This window comes from Cervus canadensis, chromosome 16 (genome assembly GCF_019320065.1).
Source record: "Cervus canadensis isolate Bull #8, Minnesota chromosome 16, ASM1932006v1, whole genome shotgun sequence".
In the NCBI taxonomy this organism is placed as follows: Eukaryota; Metazoa; Chordata; class Mammalia; order Artiodactyla; family Cervidae; genus Cervus; species Cervus canadensis.
The window spans coordinates 413,352-432,800 of NC_057401.1; the positions used below are offsets into that span (position 1 = coordinate 413,352).

At 44.2% G+C, this 19,449-nt stretch overlaps 1 protein-coding gene across 2 annotated transcripts in view; it reads right to left on the reverse strand.

Moving 5' to 3' along the window:
- Positions 1-19,449, reverse strand: part of SLIT3 (slit guidance ligand 3) — a 717,262-nt gene that overhangs the window by 189,596 nt on the left and 508,217 nt on the right. For both annotated transcript variants that reach the window (XM_043488926.1, XM_043488927.1), the window contains exon 6: positions 12,156-12,227. In XM_043488926.1, the coding sequence (XP_043344861.1) occupies positions 12,156-12,227 (72 nt within the window). The remainder of the gene's footprint in view (positions 1-12,155; positions 12,228-19,449) is intronic.

Consider the following 19,449-nt stretch of genomic DNA (forward strand, 5'->3'; position numbering starts at 1 on the left):
TGCAAGATGTCTGTGGGGGTGAAGAAATGACCTCCAACTTACGTCACTGGACAGGTGAGTTTGTAGCTGAGAAGGAGAGCAACAGACAATTCCACCTCAGCTGCATTAGAGCCAGGAAAAGGAAGAAGGGGCAAGTTCTTAAATACCTGTGAATGTGTACACTAAGAGACATGTACATTCAGAGAAAGCAGGGACGCATCTGGTGTACCCTTCCCACCTGCTCCCCACCCCCACCCCCGGCACTGTGTTACGCAGGACCTAGCTCTGTGTTTGGCGCAGAGAAGGGCTCAAGTATTTACTGAAGGAATGGATGAGTTTCCAACTGCGAAGGATCATGCTTTTGGCATCTTTTGATAAAAAAATAAATCTCCACTCTAAACAGCCTTCTGGGTACAAAGTTAATTGCCTACAGGAGCAAGGCTTGCCATCGGAGGAAGGGGACTGTACGTGACTGTGGTAAGCACAACTTTTCTACCCAGGGCCGTCACTTCTCATTTCCAAGGACTGCTGCCATGCTGGAAAGTGGGTGCAGCACTGCCAGGTTTTTTCCTTTTGTTAAAGAGAAAGTCAGACATCTAGAATTTTTATATGAAATCTCCTTATTCCTTGGTCCATGTTGATGACTAAATCTCCTCAAGGAACAAAAGTCACAAATGAAACATACCTGGGGGCTGGGTTTGGCTTGCAGGGGCCAGTTTTCAGTCTCTGAACCAAACAGATTACTTCAACAATTTGAACCAAACATATATATGTAACACCTAAAGATCACATATGGGCTATATGAATCAACCAATCTATCAATGTATTTTAACAGCATCATGGTACTGTGTGGCTAAAGCCTTCTTCCTACACTGCGTTTCCGGTAGGGCAGTCACTAGCTAAGACACACTCCAGGAGCCTACTATCAAACCAACTATCTTCAAATGGTTGAAAATTATTCAATGCTCCCCTCCACCCACCGCTATCCTCACTGAGGATAATTTACACCTTGAGCTCTTTGGGCTCAAAGATGGGCAGGGGTCACTGATGCTGACTCACAGGGCCCTGGGCACCCCTGCCAGCTGGGATCAACGATGCAGAATTTGATGTCTTCCCAGGCTGCCCTCTGACTGGGGTGGTCATCTCCCAAGCAGTGGCTGTAGGACTGGAAGGCTCTAGCAAGGGAGGGTGTGGTCCCCATGTTGAAGGTAAAATGTTCCCTCTGGCAAAATGCTGGAGATTAAAGGATGATGGGATGGACAGGACATATTGGCTGGCTCCACTAATTTTTGTTTCCTGACTGCTAAGATAGAGAAAGGGCTTCTTGGATAGATGGCAACATACTGCATGAGATAAGAGTCAACAGACCCATTTTCTGGCCTGGGTCTTCTGTGAAATTTTCTCATGGCTGTGGGCAAGTCACTTAACCATTCTGGGGGTGTTTTTTTTTTTTTTCCCCTCTTCAAATGAAGTGGTAGGACCAGCTGACCTCCAGGGTCTTTGGAGCCTACAGTTCCACTCTCCGATTTACTTTGACTGATTCTGGGTCTACAATGGTATTTCTGCAATGGGAATAGATTTCTAGAAGGCAGTGGGAAGGACTGTGGATGCCCAGAACTGTCCAGATCTGCCTAAAGACAGGACATCTGGCCAAACTCTGAAAGTCACAGCCAGCCGCCACTGTGCAGCATTTGAAAACATATAGTTGCATGGGTTGGGGCCCAGGTGTCGGTTCCTTTTCTTTCTCTCTCTCTATGCAGATGCCAGGCTCAACTTTTGCAGGCTTGCCAGTCACAGCTCCACTTATGTATGGAGCAGGGATGGGTCTAGACATGGGAGTGATTTTCCTATCCAGTTGACTTTGTGGAAGTCACTTGCAGAGTGGAGAGAAGAGAATAATTGGGATCCAGGAACTAATTCATGCAGAGAGGGTTTTGCTTTGGTGGGAGTCAGTTTTCATAACCATACTCTTGGGTTTCAGTGAAAATGGGTCTTTTGGGGGTATGAGATCCAGATGTTTAAATTAAATGCCTTGCCCCCCCAGCAAGGGCAGAGTGGGGGGGGGTGGGGGAAGAGGGAAGTGGTAGATATTTCAAAGTATCTAGCTTTTGAAGTGACTTAGCAGCAGCAGCAGCTTCAGAAAATATACTGTTTAACCATTCTGCTTATTAATGGATGTGAAATGGCTCCAGGGGTTTGGAGTCAGGCAGGCAGGAAAGCATGCATGGTGGGAGCTGTGGAGACCTGCAGAGGGCGTGCCCTGTCCAAATGTAGTCCTTGCCACGCAGCTTCAAACCTGCATTCTTCAATAAGGAAGCCACAAGCTAAATTTGGCAATTTAAAATCAAGTGAAGCTAAACACTGAGCTTCTCAGTTGCACTAGCCGCATTGCAAGTGCTCAAGAGTCACATGTGGCTAGTGGCTACCTACAGGACAGTTCAGATATAGAGCAGTTCTTTCATCACAGAGAGTCCTTGAGGGGACAACGCTACTTCAGACCATCACAGCCACATGTCCACCCAGGGTGGCCACAGCTTCTAAATATTCAAGGAAATTGAAATCATTTCAATAAAATTACCTAAGATTTAAGTGTTGGGAACTAATTCCATTTTTCTTTAAACATCGGAAAGACCAAAAAAATGAAAAAACAAGAAGAAACCTCATTAGCAGATCTGATTCAACCAATGAATAAAATAGAGCTGATAGGTGGGATCCTTAAAAGAGAATGGGTACTCCAGAGCTTTTCTACAGTGAATCCAAATCTGGCCTCAGAGAAACAGGACCATTATTCCCTCCATCCCCATTCCTCACCATCCCTTGCTCTTAAGTGCCTTCAAAAATAGGAAACAAAAGCTCAGGAAAAGGTAAAAACTGAGAGAGAGCTCTGATTCTCTACTACTCTGTGTCCTTGTCTTCCCCATGCCCTCCTCCCCTCCATAAACTGACAGGAGGGATCAGTTTCCTGTTGGCTCTTAGAACCCAGTTCTGTCGAGTAACAGACCCTCAGCCATAGGGAAGCCAAGCCATCTAATATTTCACACCCTGGGTGGAAGTGGCAGCATCAGTCATAGGCAAGTTCAACTCTACAAGGGGACTCAAAAGCTGACAAGGGTAAAGGTACTAAAGATGCTCAAACACTGGCTACCGAAGCCACTGTTGGCAGCTGGGGCAAGGAGGAAGCTCAGAGTCTGAGCATCTGCATGGGAGCACCTTTTCAAGACAGCAGCAAAGCTCTATTTGGGGAGAGAACTGACTCCTAAGTGTGTTTGGCAGCTCTGAGGCATTCCCCCACCAGCCACTTGCTACTGAGAGAAAACCCTCTGGCACCTTTTTTCAAAAATGCAAAGGTATTTTCCCATTTTGTTTTAGATGGGACAAAGCAAACCAAAAGGCTGCTCCCAAACTTAGTTTGTCAGAGCAGAATTTCAGCTCCAAGTGGCTGAAATTATACAGGGACACTGAGGCTGTCCTCACTCCCCAAGGACAGTGAGGCTTCCATTACCTGATTCCACTGAAGTGCTGCTCACAGGAGATGCCGACAATGGGAGTCCTGCTGACTCAAGAACCTCCGTGGGTAAAGAACAGTTCAATGATCTTCACTATAGACTCTTAACTCAGGAACAAACACCATGACATTTTAAATTCAGACACTAGACTAGCCTTTAGTGAAGAGGAAAATGAAGTAAAGTGGAAACCACAAGAACTCCTCAGATTCCAGTTACTTGGACTGTTAAAGTGCTGTTTATTTAAACGGAAAAGATTATCTTTACATTTCAAAGAAAGGGTCACTTTTTCCTTAGGCTTATGTTCTCAAAACCAAGCTTGTCATTTTAAGAGCTTGACTATGATCCAGGTCCCAGACTGGGTGAAGTGCATTTATGGGAAACCCGGTTCCCTTCCTAGTACCCTGGGGGTTGAATGGAAGTTACCGATGTTTTCAACAAGGTACGATTTTAATCCTGAATGCCTCCACAAATCACAACTTGCAGCACAATACCAAAAAATCATATTTTGGAGATATTTTAAGACTTTCATTAACTGATGACAGTTCTATATTCAAAGCTATGTCATGACTAAACACCCTGGTTCCTAAGGCTGTTGAAACAAATGTTTGCATCTCCCAGAGAAACCCAGGTGAAATAGTTTGCAAATAAATGAAAATGAATCTTGTCTCTGTTAGAAAGCACCAATTTTCACTGTGGCTCTAATTTTGTTCATTAGTAAAAAGAAAATAAGGGAAAAACCCCACTTAGCTAAAGGAATAGAAAACCAAAGGTAATGTGAGAAACGTGTGCTGTTTCAGAAAAAATACTATTGAATACACTGTTCAACATCTAAAATAATTCTGGGACAACCACAGTCTTAGTTCTGCTCAGGACACAGGCAAAACAGGGACTCTGGAGCCTGGGGTGGGGTCAGCTTCGAATTCAGTTCATCATGCTGGCCCTCTGCACCCGCAGGTTTAACCAACAGCGAACTGATCCCAAGTGGTCTGGGGTCTGCAGAAGGCACCAGGGGATGCAGACAGCAGACTGTAATTTCAACTCTATTTGATTCCATGAACTTTAACTGACCACCTACTATGTGCCAGACTTGTTCAAGGCAGTGAACAGTATAGGAATATTCTCCAGCTATGATTTTTATGAGTGTCCTGATGGGGTGTATCTGTTAGACACACACCTGAGGTTATCTTCTTTAATCACTAGCCTAAGGATTGGTATTAATGTTTCTCTTTTGAAAGGAAATGAACCCCAAACCACTCAACTTGGTGGAGCTGATTTGGCAACCAGTCCTGTGGGAGGACTGTAATGCCCCCCAACCCACCCCAGAAGAGCAGACTTTTCCTCCCACATCCTTGTCTGGGCAGTCTCATGTAATGGGATGTGGTGCTGAATAAACTGATGTCATAGGTTTAGATCTGAGTGTCCTAGGAGTCAACTTTTCAAAAAGAAAGTCTGTAGTTCCTGAATTATTCTGGGCTACAGAGAATAACCTCACTAATGCATATAACTGTTTCCCTAATATGTGTGCTCCGGGATGTATTTTTTAATTCTAATTTTTTGTGTGTAGCAGAACAGTTAAGTGCAGGGGATTTGACACTGAAAGAATAATTCCCTTCTTATACTTGTTTGCATCACCCTGGACAAGTTGTTCAACTTCTCTAAGCCTCAGTTTCCTCACTGGTAAAATGAGATTACCAACATCTACCTTGGAAGGCTGTAGAGAGGGGTTATGTAAGATGCTGCATTACAATGCTTTATCAGAGTGCCTGGAAGGTAGCAGATGTTAGAACATGGAGACTATCATAGTAATTATAACAGTTATAATGCCTAGTAATTCCTATGATATCCTTTCATTATACAATGTATCAGCATATTATTATTATTCATTAATCAGAGCATCTGGTTCCACACCCAGAGGAAGCTCATTGGAAGTGGAAGACACACCACCACTTGCATTAAGCTCTGGGTTTTCTGAATTGGACCAACCATGTCCATAAATGTCCCAACACCCAGCGCCCAGCACCCCTCAGCCAGGACCACCACCCTCTGATCCTGATCTGGGTATCAGGACTACTGTCCATTTCTTTTACTGTCTTCTTCTTATATCAAAAAAGGACTTTCTTTCTGTATCTACAAGTAGGGCTCAGGGTCAGGCCGTGTCATATTGGCTCAGAGGTGGCTGAAATAGAACTACACTAAAAGTCTAGTAAATTCCCATCACTGCATTAACCCTTTTCTCTAAAGGGAGCTCATTACCTGTGCTGACACTGGGGTCTAGGGAGCAAGAAATAGTGGGAGGTTTTCCTCTCTTGCTTCTCATCCTATGTGCGCGTGTACATGCTAGGCTGCTTCAGTTGTGTCCAGCTCTTTGCGACGCTATGGACTGTAGCCCACCAGACTCTTCTGTCCATGGGATTCTCCAGGCAAGAATACTGGAGTGGACTGCTATGTGTTCCTCCGGGGATATTCCCGACCCAGGGGTTGAACTCATATCTCCTTTGACTCCTGCACTGGCAGGCGGGTACTTTACCACTAGTGCCACCTGAGAAGCCTGAGTAAACCCAGTTACAACTGCTTTACAATCAAAGGGAATCTGGAATCAAGTTCAGCTCCTGAGAAGAACTTCCCAGATGAGGCATGAGGCATCCCAGATGGCTTCCGAGGTGCCCTTGTTCAGTCTGGGAGTCCTGGACTCCCCATCACTTAGCTGTCTGTGCTTGTCTGATCAACAATTCTGATAAGCTCTCACCTTTAGAGTTTGATCCACCAAAGCAGCTGCTCATTTAAAGCTTTACTGTTCCTGGCATCTGGCACAATGCTGGCACATATCCTTGCTTTTTGGATGGATTAAAGCAGGGGCTGTCTGGGCTGGTAGGTAACTGAAATGGGGGGAGGTCAACGGGAAGGTGGAGGCTACACACACCCCATCTAAGGAGGGTAAGTGCTTTTCAGTCTCAACTGATTGTCACAATGCAGATGTGCAGGCCAGAGTTGCCAATGCTTCTGCTTCACCAAAGTCCAAAGCTGGACTTTAAAAAAAAAATAGCATCAATTTTCAATGTGAAATGCTAATTTAAAATGGTAACGAACACTCTTAGGATGAAAAAGAAAACCTCATTTGTGACCAAAATGTAGTCTGTCATCTAGTTTGCAACTTTGGTTTCAAGAGAGTTGATTAGCAGATTGTGGGTGGGCAAACTTCAGTCCATGATAGAATCAAAGAATGATTCTGCTTTCAGCTCTGCTAAATGGGGCTTCCCTGGTGGCTCAGATGGTAAAGAATCTGCCTGCAATGCAGGAGACCTGGGTTCGATCCCTGCGTTAGAAAGATCCCCTGGAGAAGGAAATGGCAACCCACTTGAGCATTCTTGCCTGGAAAATTCCATGGACAGAGGAGACTACAGTCCATGTGGTCACAAAGAGTCAGACACGACTGAGTGACTAAGAAAGACTTTTACTTTTCACTTCAATCTGCTACATAATATAAAACATTTAATGATAGGTTTTGAAAGGACAACTGTGCTTAGGATCCCCAGACTTACCAGAGGATTTCTTCTGTTTAGCTGAATTGCCTGGGAGTGCCCACTGTGGGCAAAGAACATGGAATCAGGGGTCCGGAGACCCAGGTTCTAGTCCTTTGCTTCTGCTAATTTGCTGTTGCCCTGGACAAGTCAAGGTGAGGGCTAGGACTAGGGCGAGGGAAGTGGGGCGCCCAGGGTAAGAATGTTAGAAGGCATGGGCCTCACTCTAGTCCTGACCCTGCTCTCAGCCTCCCCATACCTTATCTCAACAGTAAGAGGTCATCCTGGAGACAGCGAAGGTCTTTCCAGAGCCAGCCTATGATGATATCACTGAACTTCCAAAATGGTAAGTGACAGAAAGGCGCGTGAGGCTTTCAAGACAGCACACACTGGTTATCGAAAGACCTGTTGGATCGATGTGAGATTTGGCCAGTACATGTGCTTTATCAAGGGCAGACCACTCACTGAAAGTGTCTTGGGGATGCGTTCCTAGCATTTTGGCAGCATATCTACCAAACTTCTGATCTGCTACGTTTGTCTTCTGGCTAAGAGACAATGTCTGAGAATCTTTTCTCCCACAATACTACTGAAAAAAAATTTAAATATTTGATTAGGCTAGGTTGTTTTTTGTTTCATTTGCCCCTACTCATTTTTTTTTCCATTCAATATTTTTTTCTGATTTTTTTTTTTTTTTATATATATAAGATGGCATGTAGGGCAGAGAGGGGCTTGGTAAAACTGGTGACTTGCCTGGCTGTCCTCAACCTAGCTGGCGGGGTCTAGAAACCCAGGCTCAGAGTCCCCCCAGAAACGATTCCTGGCCAGCCAGGGAAATGCAGTCTTGGCATACTCGACCGTGGTTTACACACGCCTTACCCAGAGAAAACCGAGGACGTGAACCGCCAAGTGTACAAACCCACAGAAATGAACGGTCTATGATTTGGGTAACAGAAGGGCGTCTGAAAGCAAGGTAACAGAAAGTGAGGTCCCTCAACTAAGAAACAGAGCCGTATCGAGTACCAAAATCAATCGGTGACGCCCAGAAGTGAAGAGAAGTTGCCTCTGGGACTCAAATGTAAGTCAGTGGAAAAGCAGGATGATTTTTTTCCCCTGTGAAGCTGAGTTACCTTCAGCTTTATGGGGACCCATCCCTGGGTAAAGGGAATGACAACCTCACAAGCTGTGGGAGGCTCCGGAGTTTTCCCCAGCACGACCCTGAGGCCCTGGGAGCTCGCCGAGACCAGCTCTCGGGGCCAGTTCAAACCACCCCGAGGCACACGCTGGCCCTGCCTCAGCGGAGCCAACCCCCGAGAGCCTTAGTAACACATATTCTGCTGCTTGCTAGTTAGGCAGTTACTTGGCTTCTCTGAAATAGGTGTCCTCTGCGAAAAAGAAGGCGACAGTAAGTTTCATGGAGGGGTGGTGAGAATGCAGAGAATGGATATAAAAGCACCACTTTTAGTGCCAATGCAGGAGACGTGGGCTCGATCTCTGGGGCAGGAAGATCCCCTGGAGAAGGAAATGGTGACCCACTCTGGTATTCGTGCCTGGAGAATGCCATGGACAGAGGAGCCTGGCGGGCTCCCGTCCACGGGTCGCACAGAGTCAGACACGACTGAGCGACTAAACCGACTAAACCGCAACAACCAGTAACCGCACCCTGAACGCCAGCTATCATCACTTGCCTGAGGGCTCCTTCTCTGGAGTTTCGCCCACACCATGCGTCCCTTCTCACTCCCTTCTCTGGCTGCCTGAAAAGCAGAGGGTGGTGGCTCTCTTCCTTTGTCTACCATACTCTGTGTTCGACATCCCCACTGCGCTTGAGTCAAAAATGAGGCTGAGGTGGACAGATTTCAGTTTTTTCCCCAGGTAGTACAGTTCCTTACTCCTCACCGTTAGGGGTTCCTGCCTAGACTCACCCTTTACGTCCAGTGCCACCAACCTCAGCCTGGATGGAAAGAAGTTTCATGGCATTTCCATCCACAGAAAGGATGGACTAACAGGGTGATCCTGTGTGAAATATTTTCACTACTAGTTTTTGTCCCTAAACTTAATCTTAAGAGAGATTTCTTTGAGGTAATGGGGACTCTTTCCTTATTTTATACTTTTTTCTGTCTCATGTCAGAGAGAAAACATACATGAAATACTATATTTTGTCTTTTTTTTCTCCCACACCACGTGGTATGTGGAAACTTCTTTCCCCAACCAGGGATTGAACCCATGCCCCATGCAGTGGAAGTGCAGAGTCTTAACCACTAGACTGCCAGGGAAGTCTCTATATTTTGTCTTCTTTATTTGCAGACTTTAAAAGCTTTAGATACTTAGAGATGACCTGTGTGGGGATAGTGTGTTTTGAATTTCCCTCTCCCTCCCCCTGATGTCTCTGTCTCTCTCTGAAGAATTTATTAAGTTAATACATGATGCCCTCACTTAGTTCCCTATTTTTTATTAATACTTTATTGTCAAGTTTCTTTATGGTGCCTCAATTGTGATTACAGAGAAATATTATAAAATGTCAATGTGAAGATGAGATTTGGAAGGTCTGGGGGTGGGGCAGGGAGGGTCTTTAAATGGAGATGTCAGCTCCAGCCAATTTCAGTATGCTCACCATGAAGATGGATGGTTCCAAAGCTGTGTGCCTCTGCTGGAAATTAAAAACCCATGGAATACCTGATTATGATTAATTTTAAGTACTTAGCCATGTGAAGCCAAATGAGAGTGTCTTTAAAACAAAGCTATTGATCTAGCTTTGTTTAGAATTGAGAAGATAAACTAATCAGATCCTGTGAGCTCTTTACAATGATGGGGAGAGAGAACTTTTTTTTTTAATAGTGAGTTTTTAAGCTTCAAGTTGTGGTGTATCTGGATAAAAATTATATATGCATTATATACATCATGAATATATATTTTATATATATAATCAGAGTAGAGAGGAATTCTGTTCAATTCTGTTCAATTCTGTCCTGGACAGGGGTTTGATGGAGATGAGGGCATGGTGGGGAGAAAGTTAGGGAAGTGGAGGGGACCCCAGGTGACTCAGATGGTAAAGGATCTGCCTGCAATTCAGGAGACCTGGGTTTGACCCTTGGGTTGGGAAGATCCCTTGGAGAAAGGAATGGCAACCCACTCCAGTATTGTTGCCTGGAGAATTCCATGGACAGAGGAGCCTGGTGGACTACAGTCCGTGGGGTCGCAAAGAGTCAGACACAACTGAGTGAATCCTATGTGGTATAGAGGGCATCTCTTAAAGTTAAGGAAACAGAGAGGTGGAATAAATTAGCCAAAGGGCCACCACCTCCAGGACTCCACACCCAGGGGTGTCTGAGTGTACAGCCCTTCCCACTCCCCCCAGACCGCACTCCTGGTGAGGCGAGATGACACCCCGCCCCGTCGAGAGCACTAACATGTGGACTGTCAGGTCATCACAGCTGTTTTGTGGCAGCTGGCGACTTCCATTTCTTGGTCCCTTCCCAGGGAATTTTCTCATCCTTCTCAAGAAGAAGGTGATATGCTCCCAGCAGCCCTTTCTACAGAGACTTTCTTGCAGGCAGGGAAAATCACACCTACCCTTCTCAGCTCCAGCCTCTTGATAAGAGGAGTCCTGGATTACTAAATTTGGGCTGGCATCCTTTCCCAAGCAGACAGCATTTGGTGCTGGTTCTGAGGTCAGAGTTTGGGTGAGGAGAGACCATCCATCTTAGGAATGACAACCTGACTGACCTCCTGGCTGTGGGTCCTGCCGTTTCTGTACCGGGAATTCTCGGCTTTCATCCGATTTCCAGCAGCTTGCAGCATCAGCATCCCCTTGATTTCCCGTGATTCCTCTTGGAATCACCTTTCTTTCACACAATGTGGAGTGGATGTCTCCAACCCACTGTTGCTGCCTGCAGGGCCAGGTGAAAAGGAAGGTGGATCTCCCCTTGTGGACAAACGGACATTTTAATGTACTCAGTTCATTCATTTGTTTGACATTTATTCATTCTTCTGGAAGTCAGAGATATGTAACCTGGTGACTATGTAATTTTTTTTTTTTTTTTAATTTTCAGGGGAGTGTATCCTGCCCTTATCATTCTGGCTAGAACTGTACCATCAAAATTATTTTTAGAAGCAAGCAATTACAGAAATTGGAAAGGGGAAGTCCTTCCACAATACAGCAACGACCCCCTTCATTTTCCAAATGAGAAAACTGAGGCTCCAAACACAGACGGCACTTGCCCAAGGTCACACAGCTAATTGAGGGGCCACGTTGGGGCTGAATCACACGTCTCCCAACGCAAGTTCTGCTAGGCTTGGTCACCTTCCTCTTCAGGTTTCCCCAAATCAGAGACAGCTGGAAGTGTAGTTTGGGGTGGGGGAGAACAATCAAAATGTTTTCTTACACAATCCAATTTTAGTCTGAATGACCTGGGGATGACTCCTAGCTGACTCTCCCCCTAGCAGTCAGGTTTCCTTAGCTAGACCCATTTGAAAATCCAGAACATGTGAAGACAGTTACACGTTTTTCCTAGACAGGGTATACAAGGTGGTCTTCCGGGGAGGGGTTCATCTTCTCCCTCACCTCCCAGCCCTTGTCACTTTAAGGTTACTGCTTAAAGTTTGGATTTAAACCTGAGATGAGATCCCAGGAGGCACGGCCATGACTGGACTTTACCAGCTGTCTGGCATTCCGCCTGGTTCTGTGCCAAGGTCCCTTTCTGATTCTGGGTGATTCCAGCCTTGACCCTGCAGCGCTAGCCCTTCCTCATCTCCCAGACCTGTAACCTGCTCTCTAAGCCCACACTCAGAAGCTCCCTGAATGCTCCGGCAGGCACTGGGGGTCTACTCCAGCCCATCTGTTTCAGCCAGCAACAAATATAGTGGGAGCGTCAGGGGAGAAAGGACTCAATTGAGACTTAATTAGCAGGACCCCAGTTTGTGGGAGGTGAGAAATCACACTTTGCTGCCCGCAAACACTTTAACCAAGGTGAGCTGGAGGGATCTCCCAGTTCCCAATTTTAATAGCACTGCAGCAGAAGACACAGAAATGCATCCGCACGGACCCCCGGGCACACACACTCCCCCGCTCTCTTCCTCACCCGGACACACACACACACACACACACACACACACACGCACGCGCGCACACCCGGCAGCGATCGCAGAATCAACTCACAGGATCTCCAAGTCACGCAGTGCTCGGAAGGCTCCATCTTCAATGCAGCTGATGTGGTTGTTGTCCAGTTGCCTGTGGAAAAGCAAGGGGAGAGCATGAAGGGCTGAGCGGGGCCGAGCCGCGAGCCGGCGGGCGGCCGGGCGGCCCCGTCCCCAGCGGAGCGCCGGTCCCTCCACCCTCGCCGGCTCTGCTCCCCGCCAGCGGCTCGCACAGAGCCAGCCTGTCTGCCACGCTGCTGCCTCTCCTCCCGACTGTCTGAGGAACTACACAGACGAGCGCACCAAAGGCTGTCAGGTCTCAGCAAATATTAATTGCGCATTTTTTTTTTTAGGCAGAAGGGAGTAATTTCATTACATTAGGGCATCCAATCCATTACGAGCTCTTACCGTCATGTCACTGAAACAATTTCATTAAGTTAAAGGCCTGTAAATCATTGGAGGTCACTGCTCTGCCCTCGGTGACCTCCCAGAATGCTTTCTTCCCCCTCGCTCCCTCTCCCTGTCTCCCTTTTACTGGAAGTTGCAGTCTTCCGCTCTGACACAGTGCTAAATCTTTAGGCTTTATCTGCCCAAGAGCAGTGAGGGTGCATGGGGAATATACCAATTCCAAATTAGACTCAACTAATCTAATTTTATAGTCTTTTTATTATTCTAAGCACCAAATGTCTGTGGTGGTTTGATGCCTCCGTGCTTTGTTATGGGGCCCATCTGGTAGGTCATTCTATTGAAGCAGTCTCTGACTAAATACAGATTCCCTCAAACTGCACCAAGCATCATCGACATTAAAGAAACTCATTGATGGAAGCGTTCCTGATGGGGGGAAAAAAGGACTATCGTTATCGCTTTAAAGATGTACCATGTAAATTTAAATTGGGGAGAATTAAATGCACCTATTTTGGGACTTTTTTTTCTTATTTCCCTTTCCATCTTTTGAGCATGAAAATCCTGTCTTTTAAAAAGACGCCTTGACTAATATACACTGCAGTTGGGGACTGAGGTTATTCTAGTTGAGAGATAACAAATAGACACCGCTATCTCAAATCAAAATATGCCTGATGTGTAAGTCAGGAGATTGATCACGACCACACCTCAACTTAAATATCATCTATTATATTAAAAAACTCATTTAATTAAAAACTGTTTTATACAGAAAATAGTGATTATCGCCAGACTGTCTTAAATTCTGTGTGTGAAAGACACCACGGTCTTTGGAGGAAGAGCAGTAGAAAGAAGTATGGCTGTAGTGACAAACTCCTGTCTAGACTCCTTTTTCTTTGTCTCAGACAGAATCAGTCCTCTCAGGTGGAGGGTTCTCCGGCTGCTGGAATTTTCACCTGAAACTTGAGCTTGTCTTGCGCCAAGACAACTCTCTGCAGAAGATACGTCAGAGCTGCCGTTGGTAGCCCTCTTGGAGTATTTTATATTCTGCTGAAGGAAGGTGGAATTACAATTAAAATCCTGTTATCACTGAAAAAAATATATAGATGTAGGATTGCATAAATGCACATGAATGAAATATATACAATCAGAGTGATGGAGTGCATCAGAGCAGATGGGCTCTGCTGCGGTCCCATGGGGAACTGAATCATCTCAAAAGATGCTCACGATACAACACACCAGGCATTTAGAGTGAAAGCAGCAGCAAGAAACGGGGGTCTCAAGAAGCAGAACCACTCCGCAAGTTGATGAATTCCACATCTAGCATTCAAAGTCCTTCCTGACGCCGACTCACACGTTATCTCTGAGTAGTTCCTGCTACCCCAGGTTCTTCCCGAGCCTTTCTTAACGAGAGTTTAGACAGTGGCCTTTTTGTAGATTTCCCGTAAGTGTTGGAGCCACTGATTCCCCGCAGAAGTTCTATTAAGGCAATCTAGTACTACTGTCCAACTTCTAGATTTATCATCTGTTTAAGGGTCAATGAATCAACAACTCCTGCCCTGCGCCAAGGCCACCAAACCTTACCAAGCAGAAATGCAGTGGAGTTGGCATTTGGCTCCAAGAAATTGTTCAATGAACGTGCTGAATTCGGCAAAAACGGGACCATCTTACCTAAGTAGAAAAGTCTCTAAATCATCAAATTGGGAAGTCTGGGGTAGTGTAGAGAGATGGAAGTTTGTGGCGTACCGGCTTTTGTGTAGACATGTTAGAGAGGTCCTGGCTATTAGAATATCGTTTATTTGCTGGATTTTGGAAGTGTTTTCTATTCCTTTTCTTTACAAGAGTGCCAGAAACCAACCATAATACTCTAAATGTACAGGGTTTTACATGGAAAGAATGTAACATTCAGGGGAGGAAAAAACTCATAGAAAGAAGAGAGAAAAAGAGAAGCAGTTGAATGAAATGAGAAAGGGTAGAGGGAAAGGATATGTGCAAAAGATTTTGAAAATCCACTGCTCAGCCTCCCATCGGGGCTCTGCCACTCAGGGTATAGAGCAGTGGCGACCAAGAGTTGCTGATGGGCCCTGCTCACTTTAAGGCTAAAAGCAGAGATGTCCAGTACACTATCAATCACGTGCTGTTTAAATAGTTTTCAGTGGGTGGCACAAGTTGACACCTTGTTGTGTATTAGTAATGGAGAAAACTGAACTTTAATATAAGCATCTCTGTGGGTACATTTTATAGAGCATTTTGGAATCCATGAAAGGTTATCAAAATTTAAAATATTTATGCTGAAATGTGCTTTTCTAGAAGACATTTATTATAATCTAGATTGTCTCCTTTCATTCTAGTCACAGATAATCAGTATCCCTGCCTTGGTAGTAAAGAGTTCTTCCCAAGATGTATTGTTCATTTTGAAAGTCTACGGGGTAAATGCCTGCAAGGGTCTTGTCAGGCAAATGTAAACCCAAGTTATTCACTTCCCAATAATCACATCTGCATGGCACTGAGCCTCAGAGTATTCATGATACGCTCATTAATTATCTGCAATCGATTCTTATATTTCCAGCAAATAAGCTAGATCCCTAAAACAAAGTAAATACACACTCAGTTCCAACAAGGTTTCATTTTCTTTCTAAATTACATCTCAGACACACACAACTTAGTCCTGAAGCACAGGAGAAGGGAGGTGAAATAAACGCAAACGTAGCATCTTTCTGCGGGTATTGGGAGAGAAGTGAATTTAGGCACACAGAGACCTCCCAGAGCTAAGGACAGACCGTCTGACTTAGCAGTTTGCTTCCAGGGGTGGACAGAGGCTGCCGACACGTGTACTAGGCTTTCTGGTCAAAGGTCCATATCGCACCTTTGAAGACTCATTCAAAGATCCTCTTAAGAACAAATCAAAAAGCCAACCGTCCTCTCCACACACCGTTTACTCAAGAGGCAGGTGCAAAGGGAACTTCGGAAATGGGAGCACTAAGAACTTGGCTGTCTGAAAGTACCTGGTAGCTCCCTTTTTATTTTTCCTTGGCAGTAAGAAGTGTGTCTTGCACTGCTACAAATCCTGATTTCTTGCCACACAATATAACCGACCCCAGTGCCCAGCCTAGTGCCAGGGACTTCACAGCTGGTCACCTATGGTTGTAGAATGAGTCCTTCCTGTGCCACTGTGGCAGGGCTGAGCTCAAAAATACATGAACGAAAGCTCTAAGCCACAAGCCGCACGGTTCTGGCTGTGGCCCCGTCACTAAGTGACGACGGAGCGGTCCTTCATGAGAACATGGTGAGAGGCGGCCTTTCTGCCTCACACATCTCTAGTAGCAAGCATTTGGGGAGTATGCTTGGAATGAAGGGAGATTTCCACAGGTGCAAAGTGAGGATGAGGGGCAGGAAGGCAGCGGATGGAGGCGGTTTTTACTGTCCTCTGCTTTATACAGAATACTCAACGTGATTTACACTCTCCCGCCTGTGAATCAGGCAAGAAGCCCCCAAACGTTCATGATATTAAATTAACTGCTCTAATTTCCCTGAGCAGCTCCGATTTCGGCAAACAATGTGAGTTGCTAACATGATACCAAAGTCCATTTAGAAAGGAATCCTCAGACAAGAACTAAATGCAGACACCCCAAGAGGAACTTTCTGACCACTGTATTTTTATACTCTGAGAATATAAACAAGTAAGAAAGGAAAGTCAGCATGAGTGAGGACTTAATCTCCACAAACAGCAGACAGGGAGAGTAGGCTTTTGTAAGAATTCCCATTTGTAAGCATAGTATTATCACAATTCATCTCTTTCTATTGCAATTTCAAGTTTCATAATTGAAGCAGGATGGAAAATATTTTTGTGGCTCAAAAACAAAGCATATCTAAATCCTTTTAAAAGGGTTTTTAAAAAAAATGATTACAATTTTGAGCCATCTACCTATCCATCAACCACAACCATCATACAACAAGAGAAGAAAGAAAATTTCATGATTTCAATGATACATTTGAGACTCTGTGAGGAATACCTTGAAAATAGAAATCTCCAGAAACAGGTTTTTGGAGAGCTGGAAGAAAAGAATTCCCAACTAGTTATCTAGACGCAGTGTCTACACTCTATACACCAGAGTACACCTGCCCAGATGTTCACTTCTCATCCAGATGTTCTGGGGACCTAGCATCTCAGCCCGGGCATGGTTAAACTTAGCCTCGGGGCATTGCCAGTCTGGCCCTCAAATCCAGCTGCAGCGTCTTGCTCTAGGACTGCAGCTAGAGTTGCTGCAGTCCTTCTGATGCTAAATGGGAAAAGTAGCTGAAGTTTAGCACCCTCTGCAGTTAAACAGTTTGGTAATTTCCAAGCAAAACTATCTACATGAAATGTGTGAAATAAAGAAACGGAAGGACTTCTGCACGAAATTCACAAGGGAAGTCCAACAAGAAATTCAAAGCAAGTCTGTGGTCTTGGAATCCAGCTAATGAACCTATAGTTAAAGATCCTATTAGACCAACTGAGTATTATTAGATGTTCAAACTGTGTTAGGGACTGGGATAGAGAATGAAGGGTGAGATACCCTTTGAAAGTATCTGGAAGGTTACCTGTGGTGTTTACATTTCAACTACCTTAAAATGTATAAAAGAATTATAAAAACTAAACTAACTTACATTTTTTTGATGAAATAGATATGCTCCAATATATACATATTCAAAGTGTATTTCTTTTTCTACACCAAGGAGAAATAGAATTTTGCAACTATGAAAAAAAAAAAGAAAGAAAGAAAAACCCTGGGGAAACCCCTGTTTTCTTAAAACAATCCAGAAGACAAAACACGAAGCAGCTTGGACTGGCTATTCTTTGTCTCCCCATCATCCAATTGTCCTTTAAGAAGAAAATAAGAAATCTAGTAGCATTTCTGAAGGTTGTTTTATATGACAGTTTAACATTCTAAAAAAATCATTATTGAAAAGCAGATTATAGAAGTATTTGTCTTCTGCTGGCTAGGGTCTTCAAAAGAAAAAAAAAATAAAGCTCAAGGCTATTTTAACTGGCAAAAGGAAAAAAAAATGCATTCAAAAGAAATGCAGACACTTCATGTAACTGAACACTGGTCACACTCTGTAGGCAAATCGAACACTTAATCCAAGCCACAGTCTGCTAATGAATTGTCACTGCCTCTCATCATTAAGGAGCTACTGTAATTCTGCATTAAAACAACATCTCAAATGAGCAAAAAGAGGTTTATCTATTATTTTGCACATTTTGTACACTTGTCCACCAGACCCAGGAATACATGCATATAGATTTATTTACTGATCTATGAATTATTTATGTATCCACAGAGATTCCTATATATAGAACTGACAACTTTATACCTATTTTTCCTACATAATAATTACATGTACTGTCTCCCTATTGTATACATATAAATGCAAAAGTATATTATAAAACAGGTAAAGTAAGTGGTATTGATCTCTGAAATTCAATGTGCCTGCATCAGTCATATTTACAGAGTAGTTTAGATAATTAGGTGATTGTCAGCATTCCCAAACCTCAATCAACCAAACCCACTTTGCAAAGGACACAGTCTTAGGTTAATTAAGCTCTCTGATCAGAACATTCTGCCTAGAATGTAGTTAAAAACTGAAGCATGAATCTGTTTTGCCAAGTATCGTTATGCATACTTTGCCACATGGCTAGCATAATACCTTTTATTTAGTATATATCATATTGCTGTTTGACATATGCAACTTCTCAGCAGGAGAATAACTGCATCCACTCTAGTAGATGCTCCCGAACACAAGCTCTGCAATAATGCAAACACAGATGATGGATTAGCACCAAAGCAGCACGCCAGACCTTGGAGAATAAAGGCGTGTTTTACACATCGCTGGGAAGTATCAATAACTCCACTTCTGTGTTTACACAGTTTCCAGTTTGTTGGGGATTTGGCAAATGAATTTGTGCAGAAAAATGTGGGGGGGGGGTGGTTAGAAATCCCCGCAAATTAATTTAGCAGGAAGAATGGTTGTCGGGAAGACACTGAGCTCTCGTTTATTTTGGACAAGTTTCAGGAACAAATTTCTGGCTTTTCTAGATAAATAAAACAATAACAAAAACCACGCAGACAAAGGGCAAACCAAACGAAGATACCCCCTATTCACAATGAGAGAATTTCTTTTCTTTCTAAGCAACTTTTAGACCAAGGGGCCGAGGAAGTTTGGCTGTTGTTTGTAAAATGTGCTCTCTTGTTTTGAGGCATGCTTCAAATCCAGCCTTTCTTATGTCAACCTGATATGAAGACTAAAGAACTTTAGAGCTAGGATGTCCAACTTAACAACGTTTGCCCGGAACTTCCCCTGTTTAAGTATGGAAACTTCTGAGACTGTTCTAGGAAACTCTTCTGTCCCAGGCACTTTATTAAACTTCTGGTGCTGACTCTGTTGGAAACATTTATTCTCAGCACCAGTTTACTTAAATCTTATAATGTCTGATGTTTCACAAACTCAGCTTTCAGTTACATCAACTCTAAAAGGCTCCTCACTGCAGCTACTGTAAAACGGGTTGCTCCTTTAAACACTCCTGCAACTAGGCTGATGGGAGCCCTCAAAGTGGCTGAAACATTCTAATGTGATTCTTAACTTTGCTCATTGGGAATTATTGATAAAATTTCTTTGTAAGAAGCATCCTTGCTGATGTCATGAATACTCAGAGGCCACACAAATAAAAGGCTGTCTCCATAGTGATGGGGGCAGGTTTGTGGTTTCCCTAGTTACACTCTTGAGTGATAACCATCTGGGGCTCCTCCCTGACAGAGGGGAAAGGGAGTTAGAACCTGGAAAGATGAAATGTGCTTTTGTTAACAGGCCTGAAAGTTATCTCCCACATCTCTGTGTTTGATTTCTTTTTTAAATCAACCAGTACCAACTGTTGTAAG